Source organism: Gavialis gangeticus, unplaced genomic scaffold (assembly GCF_001723915.1).
Source record: "Gavialis gangeticus isolate Ggan-Ray unplaced genomic scaffold, GavGan_comp1, whole genome shotgun sequence".
Classification (NCBI taxonomy): domain Eukaryota; kingdom Metazoa; phylum Chordata; order Crocodylia; family Gavialidae; genus Gavialis; species Gavialis gangeticus.
Genome location: NW_017729007.1, coordinates 440,998 through 449,658, shown reverse-complemented (window position 1 = coordinate 449,658; position 8,661 = coordinate 440,998). Strand labels below are relative to the sequence as shown.

The 8,661-nt window shown below is 43.3% G+C and overlaps 1 protein-coding gene across 2 annotated transcripts in view; it reads right to left on the bottom strand.

Moving 5' to 3' along the window:
* Positions 1-8,661, bottom strand: part of PTPN3 (protein tyrosine phosphatase, non-receptor type 3) — a 303,867-nt gene that overhangs the window by 102,335 nt on the left and 192,871 nt on the right. For both annotated transcript variants that reach the window (XM_019509251.1, XM_019509252.1), the window contains 3 exons: positions 4,453-4,651; positions 1,547-1,624; positions 242-298 (listed from right to left, as the gene is read on the bottom strand). In XM_019509251.1, coding sequence (XP_019364796.1) covers positions 242-298; positions 1,547-1,624; positions 4,453-4,651 — 334 coding nt within the window. The remainder of the gene's footprint in view (positions 1-241; positions 299-1,546; positions 1,625-4,452; positions 4,652-8,661) is intronic.

The window sequence follows — 8,661 nt, the reverse complement described above, 5'->3', positions numbered from 1 at the left end:
TGTTTACAGGAAGGAAATGTATCCAGAATCATAGTTTTAACTCTGCAATTCTAAAGGAGATGGGGAAGTATTTTTTAAACACTACCCTGTATGATTCCCCTGTTGGATCACCAGAATATTCCAGCTGGTACTTTATACTGACTAGTTGGTTTGAAGATACTTTCAGCATAAAGACCTTGAAAAGAAATTTAGCTTTTGCTATAATGAAAGATGCAATGCAAATATTTAAGGGTTTACTTACAGGTGACCCAGGAGTTATTCTTGACACCACTAGAGGCATTTTTTGATCAACACCACCCTAAACAATGCCAAGGCAAGAATGACCATGAATACAGTATCAGAGTAAATCTAAGCACTATATTAAATAGCACATACTTTATCGTTTGGTTCTATATGAATAAAACATTCACGCTTTGTACTTCGATCTCATCATGTATTTCCTCAAAGATGCCTATACTTTAAGGCTGTGCTAACACAGGATCAAGCTATTTTAAGGATCAAACTGTAAGTCTCCAATCATTAACACTCTTTAAGCCCTTCTGGCAGTGAAATCTAACAATATAAAAACAACTTTCCCAGTGCTTGTACAGTGAAACAGATGGCCCCAAAATGTCCATTGATACTTGACTAAGGAGAGAGTCCGGGCCTGATTCTCAATCACATATCATGCCATATGTAATGGCAATGTCATGGCACATTAAAGAGGACATTAATCAGAAATGTATTGCGTTAACATTTATTTCTGATTTCTTCATATGTATTAACCTTCATTTCTTCAATAACTAACTTGCCATGACCATACCCAATGGTATATCATTGACCTTTGTTCAGTTGAGAGTAAAAGTCTGCTGCCTATACTTAAGCAACAAAGTCCACAGACAGGCACCTAGAAAAATGGTACATATTGCTAATACGTTAAGCACCTACTAACTCCCATTAAAGCAAATGGGAACAGTGCTTGTTTTGAACGTCAGGCCAGTTATTTACTACCTATATTTCAGGAATTTATTGTTTGGAAACTGTTTATAAAGTTCTTGACTTGGGCTTGGGAGAAATCCTTCTGGATAGATTAGAATGGAGCACTTATTTCAGAAAGATACAAAAATACACACTGAATGGAAACAACAACAGAGATTTGACAGATCAAGACACCAATTCCTTTTAACTACATAATTCACAGCATGAATGACACATGCCCCTGGAGGCTGGGAGGGCGCAGCGACAGTGGGGCACCAGCAAGCGGGAACTGCCCACAGGCGGCCACGGTGATGGCAGCAGCAAGGGCAGGTTAAACGGGGACCACCCACAGGTGGCTGCAAAGGTGTCAGTGGCAGGAGGGGGGAGGGGGAAGTGGCGGGGGGGGTGGACCACCTGCAGCCGCTGTCCGTGCTGTCAGCGGAGGTGAGCAGGGACTGCTTGCAGCTGCTGGCGGCCATGTCTGCAGGAAAGGGAGGCAGCAACCAGCCACAGAAGCCAGCGGTGGCCATGTGCACCCCCTGCCACGCATTGCCTATGATTAACAGGGTTCTAAACACTGTCCATTTACCTTTAGATTAAATCCAAACTTCCCATCTTCATCTGGGGTGATATGCACCAAAAGTAAATCCCCATCTATTACTTCATTCTGTAACGCAATAAAGATACTTTAGATTTTCCAGTTTTCTAGACAAAATAGAAAAATGTATTATTTTCTATACATAACGGATCAAAAAAACCCCAAACCTCCAACTAAATGTATCATAAAAAGAAAAAGAGCTAGGACAGTAAAATACATTACAATTTGATCTTCATGTTTATTACAGAGGAAATGGCAGTGACTGTGACAGTTGACATTACATTTTTTTTTCTTAAGCCTGTTACTCATAACCTTTTGGAATTGTCATTGGCTAGGTTTGATATTTTCAACATTTGGTCTCTGTCAAACATGATTTTTCCCCCGTGCAATTGGGGCCAAAACCAGATCAACCATCTTTAATTAAAATGACTGAAAATGTTTTCCATGATAGATGGGGTATTGGAATCTTTATTTTTTAAAAAATTATTTTTGGAAGAGTTTCAGAATCCAATGTGGCTGAAGCTTAAGACTTAATAACCTTCATCCAGGGGAAGTTCATTTCTGCTGCTTCGCAGCAAATTAGCTGCTATTCAATTGAGATGTTGGCCTTTAATTCTCAAAATCAATACTCTCCTAAAGTTCACAACTAAGGAAAGAGTGCTTATACATAGAGCTGGCCTGAAAATTTGAGGAGAAATCTTTTCCTACTAAAATGTCTCCCAAACCAAAGCTGTTCCTCAACCCTTGCTGGGGTCGTTTGACCCCAGTACTCTTTCCTGCCATGGCAGGGGGTCAGACTTGATGATCTGCTTAGGTCCCTTCTGACCCTACAAACTATGAAACTATGAAAATGAGGGGTTTGGCTTTTTTTTTCTTTTTTCTGACCACATCAATTTGAATGACAGTTTAGATAGGAAATCCAGAAAAGATTCATGCAGACTTATTTGGTTTATTAGATTTAGACCACGACTTTCCAACTGCTGAGTGGCTGGGGGCCACAGACCACCCTCAGTATATGCTATGCAGGCTGTATACTGTGCGACATGCCCCTTCCTCCCTAGCTGCATTGAGCTAGCACCTATATGCCCTGCACAATGTGCCACACTGCAGGTGATCACAGCTGTACAGTGCCAGCACCCCGTGCCATGCAGTAACCCCAGATCCTTCTAAGCCCCCTGACCACGGGCTCCTTCAGCCCTGCAGGCTGTGCCACCCCACCCCCAGAGACAGGGGCAGAAAGTGGAAACTGGAGGAGACTGGGGGAGCCTTGAGACTCCAGAAGTGGCAGCAGCAGCTGGAGTTGTGGGGGGAGTGGCGCCCGGACCAGAAGCCTAGGGGCTGCATGAGGATTGCAGCCACCAGTTGAACAGTCCTGATTTAGGCATACAAATATGCCGAAATATATATGTTACCAACACACACAAAGTTTAAAAATTCCAATGGGATGAAAATATAGTTTTCTGGCTACTTCTAGTTCCATTTGTATAATGCACCTAATTTAGTGAAGAATTATACTGTTAAGGAGAGCAAAGAAAAACATTAGGCATTTTAATGAACATTAAAAGGACATTATAACAGTCAATATCCTAAAAGCAAAGAAAAAAGGCATGAGATACTAAGTTATGTAAGTACATATAGTTTACAAGAGATTTGTACAGAACAGGGAATGCTGTACAGAAAGAGTGAGGATGAAAAAAACAGTGGGAAACCCCAATATTTATTTTCCTCCTCTCTCTGCTTTTCATGCTAACATATTGTTCTTCCACTTCAAGGAAAGTCATTTATCCTCTTTCCATAACACCATTATGACTCCTCTTATTGCACTGAAGCATTTTAATGTAGGTCTTACCCCAACACATTGTCTATTCATTGTGTTCTTCCTCTAAAAATACTCATTTTTTACTATCCGTCCCTCCTTTCTGTGACCCCTCCCAACCCAACCATTGTTTTAAATCTCCCTCACTCTCACATTCCCCCTTACTGGTCGTTTATTTAGATAGATTCACTGGGGAATTTTGAGGAAGTAACAGTCAAACTCCCAAGGAAGCAGGACAAGGAGATGACATTTTTTCTGCAAAGATTCCCAATGTTACGGAAGTTTAGAGAAAAGGGGGTCCTGTGTAAATGAGGGACTGTTACTAGCCAGTACTGGAGGTGGTTCTCGTCAAGGTGATGCAGAGGATATCTGGGCAGCAGCCATTGGAAAGGCAGAACGTGGAGGCTGCCTTATTGAGGTTTGGAGTACTGAAAAGTATCGCTTTAACAGGAGATGTGGAAGGGAGGGTCAAGAAACTTGTGGGGCAGGAACAGCCTGGGAGAAGCAGAAAGCTGCTGCCCAGCTGGATCTAAGACCAAAAGTCTGGAGCTTCCCTTAGGTAGGCCTCTTAGTATTTTTTTTTTTTGTTTTGGGGGAGGGGAAAGGAGGGGTTGTTGTTGTTTGTTTGTTTGTTTTTTAAATAAACCTAGTTGGAAATCATGGGGCAGAACAGAACCAGCTTGTTAGTAATGCAGAAAGGCAGAGCTACACTGGCTCTGTTTGTCTGCTCTTCTTCAGGGGATAAGGAAGAGGCAGTCCATCACAGAGGGACTTCTTAATTTTTGCTGTAGATATCTGAAAATCTGGAGCCTTTGAAAAACTCTAGGAGCTGCCCACAAGTGACCTTCTTTTTTTCCCCCCTCACTTCCCACAGGTGACCCTTCTCTCGTCATCCTTTATAAATATAAACTGGAATAAACCAGCATTACTCTAAGCAACATGTCACAATAATGTGTACATCCTGCAACATGGGCAAGTTAACACTGCTGGAGGAACCTTATAAGGTTTTATGCAACAGACAAACAATGCTGCATTGATACTCTGTCTTTTTGATTTAGTTCACTTTTCTTGTGCAACTCACCCTGTCACAGTAGTACTGACTGGAATCTTCTGAGGTGCTACCTTTTGTAACATTGTCATATGTTTCTAAAAACTGCTGATCCACCCCATCCAATGGATAGGAGCCTGAAGTGTTGCCAACACCATTGGTAGACTGGGTCAAGGTATTTGATGAAGTATGGGTCAAACAGCTCTGTGATGGACTATTTCCCAATATGTTCCTTCAGTAAAAGATAAAAAACAGAAATTAAAAAGGTACTGGTATTTAAAGGTTTAAATCCAACATGCACTAGTACATACATAAGTGCAATGCCAAGTTATTTTAGTATGGTTAGCCCTGGTTTATTATACAAAGATGAACACAACTTTTTAGTTAAAAGAGACTACTCAAAGTAGATACATTTCAGCTAGTATTGTGCTGGAGAAGCAACACTGTAAAACAGTAATGTTCTTAGGGTGGCTTCAGGTTTTTCCTATGCCTTCCACTTCTTCAGTTCTCTTCAAACCTGCTTAGAGGTGCCCCTCAGAACATCCCCCTTCCAGGTACAGTGAAAACCTTTGAAAACCAGGATGTGAATTATTACCCTGCAACGCCACCTTAATCCCTTCTTTGAGTCATGCCCCAAGAGGCAGAAAAACACGATACAACAATTCTGCTCACAGATGCTACATAATGCACAAGGGACAGAACACATCAATGCTGTGGAACACCTTCTCCCTTTGCTAATGCAAGACTAGGTCCGAGTCAAGCAAAAGAAACAGGAATTACCTACATCTGGCTTAGTCTAGAATTGTCCCAACAAACTACATCAGACTTTGAAAACATTACCAACCTGTGCTCTGAAGACCGACTGTGAAGTCATAACCAAAATGCAAGACTGCTGATATTGTACATGACAAGAACAGTCATGTGCATTGCTACTGACCTAGCTTATGCAGCTAAGAAATAAAATGAGGCACACTGGATCTACTGAATTCATTTTTATTTCTGTAGCAGTTATGCCAATCTACTCCAATTAGTTCCTCAGTCATGCAGCACAGATACAGCATCTAATTATTGGAGGTTTGCCTTGAATTTGTTCCCCCACCCCCACTGCTATAGCAAGGAAAATAAATCTGGGGGGTCAGATACACCTTTAGCTCTCTACTCCCCCCCACCTCCAACTTTTTTCCCTGGCAACCCCTTCCCTCTCTCCTTACTGTCAGACCCTGCTCTCCCCGAGCACATGGAAATGAGAAGCAAAATTGAAAACAATAACCTTGAAAATAAACATGGCTGTACTAGTTTGCATATAGTAGCCATGCACTTAAATTTATCCAGAACTGATGCATGTTACATTTTTTGAAGCTGCTAAAAGTTTTGGCACAGGTACTCCATAAACACACTTGTGAACAGAATTTTAGCACCTACATATATGTAGTATAAATTATGCATGATATTGGTCCAAATTCAAAGAACATAGTTCGCTGGGCTGGGCCCCACAAACAATCAACAGTGTTTCAAGCCATAGTGACTCCACAGCTTAGCATGTGCATGTACTCCAGATAGCCTCTGATAAAGGATCCATGTGCTAATTAGCCCCCACTCAGGACTAGAACCAGATGTTAAATGGGATCATGCTGAGGAAAACTTTGGGAAGCACTGGAGCAAGAAGCAGAAGAGGGAGACCCGAAACTCAAAACAATGGATGTGGTGGCAAGTAAGCATGAGGTGGAAAAAGAGTTAAAAGAGTGGAAGTGAAGACCTGGAGATAGATGGAGGGTGGACAAAGGTGGAGAAGAAAAGAAGAAAGAAGGTGACAGTGGGAGCAATGCCAGAGGCAGCAACAATGAGAGTGATGATGCCAGATGGAAGACAGGAGCAGAGGAGAGCAGGATACAGAGTGGGAGAGGCAGAAGTTATGTTGGGTGAGAAACAGAGGATGGCGGAAGCACAACAGCAGGCTGGTCCCCTGGGAGTGGTACGGCGAGCAAACATGGAAGAGGCACCAAGAGAAGCTAGAGAGGGTAAAGGCAACTTTAACTGGTGATGGGAGGCAGACAGGATTGACAATAAACAGATATGATTTTCCTGGAAAAGGTACTGTTTGAGATCTTAGAAGTGCAGGCTAAGCAACTCCCCAGCCTTATTACTTTCCCCAACCAAAAGACTTGGGAATTGACTTACCAAGATGGAGAAGGGTGAATTTTTGGAGGAACTATGCAGAGAAATGTAAGACTACATTACTATAAGCAGAAGATATAGAAAAATGGCAGGAGAAGTATGTATGTCCAAAGGGAAATGTCAGTAAAGAAAGTAAGGGACAAATATGCTATCTGGACAGGGTCTTGGAGGGCAGGAGTAATGTTACAAGCAGATAAGTGGAGCCCAGGTGGGATGCTGCACCTCCCATCAGTGATACAGACTGAGGCAAACAGGGGTTTTATAGTGTAGTACAGGCAACCAAAATGGCACAGCAAATGCCCTCACAGTGTGCTACAGATGAGGATTGGGCATAGAGCAGCAGAGTGCCAGGAGTCCCTAAAATGCACTATTTATAAGGGAGAGGGACACTTGTATTGAAGGTGCTCCAAAGCCTTTGCAAGTATAATCAGATCTCCCAAAGAATGGCAAAATCCAGAGGGGGAGACAAAGGGGTGGACACTGAACTAAAGAAGGAGGGGGGCAAAATCTCTGTGACTGAGTCAGCACAGGAGGAAACAGGAGATAGAATGGAAGGGAAAGCAGGAACAGCAAACAACTCAGACATGGAGGCACGGCTGGGGAGGAAAGACAACAGAAGTAGAGACAGAGCAATAGAAAGAACCAAAGGGAGGCTGCTCTGATGCGCTGGAATTCCAGCACACTGGAGCACCAGCATGGCAATTGTGCTCCAGCAGCCTCCCATCTCTTGTGCATCAGTGTCCCTGCACTTCAAAATGGCAGCAGGGGTGCTTTATCTAAAGCTTCTTCAGCAAGTTTTAGAAAAAGCACCCCCGCTGCCAACTGAAGTGCAGGGACGGTGATACATGACATGGTCTGGTCACTCGGAGAGCTGCTCTAATTAAAGCCTCCTCCCTGGACACTGGATCTGCGCTAATTAAAGCCCTCTCCCTCCAGCACATGTATAAATGACAAGAGATACAGACTGGGAAAAGAAAGAAAACAGAGGGGCTAAAGACCAAGAAGAAGAAACCTGATAATGAGGGAGGTGAGTCAGAGGCAGAGCGGGAGACCAGTTTCATGGCACTAACACCTCTAGGCTCCAGTCCAGAGTAGAGACCAGAAGGCAGGAAGTGGTGGGGAAGCAGGAATATGCAAGCCTTCCCACATGTGAAAGTGATTGAGGAACTTAGAAAGGCTACAGAAATGTGAGCGAGGGAGGGGAAGGAGTCTGCCACTCAGCAGTAGTACAAATGAACCATAAAGGGACAGGCACACTCAGCTCAAAGAAAGCACAGGCTAAACTTAAAGGGACAGGTTCACTCATTTTAAAACAAGCATAAACGGCACTGACAATAGTTTCACTTAACATCAGGGGTACTTTAACAAGGAAAGGATGGGAACAGATTGAACCAGTGTTGAACCAAGCAAAGGCAGACAATCTGCCTAAAGGAGTGTGGTACACTAGGGGAGACAGATTATGAACACTTTGAGAAAAGGTGGAGATGGGGACCATCTTGGTAATCAGGGACAAGTGAGAACAAAGCAGCAGGGGCAACAATGTTATTCAAGAACCAGAGCTGAGAGCAAAGCAGGTAGAACAGGGGTGCGCAAAATGCGGCCCGCCAGGCCATTCTATCTGGCCTGTGGGGCCCCGAAAAAATGTAGAAAATTAATATTCATCTGCCCCTGGCTGCATATCATGTGGCCCTCGATGGCTTGCCAAAACTCAGTAAGCGGCCCTCTGCCCAAAATAATTGCCCGCCCCTGAGGTAGAAGTCATCAGCGGCAGATAGCAACAAATGATACTATCAGTCGGGGGAACAGAATTAGAAATTTTCAATATATATGCACCACAGAGAGAGGGAAGGAATACACTACTTAGAAAGCTAGTGGTTCATGTGGCTGGAGGGAGAGCACAGATAACAGCAGGAGATTTCAACTATCTAATCAAAGTGGGTGACAGAACAGGGGAAGAAGGAAACAGTGCTTCAGACAGCTCATCCAGACTGTTAATAAATGTAATAAAAGAAGAGTCAGTAAGAGATGTGTTCCTCTTTATTGATGGTGGTACAACCACCGGCATGG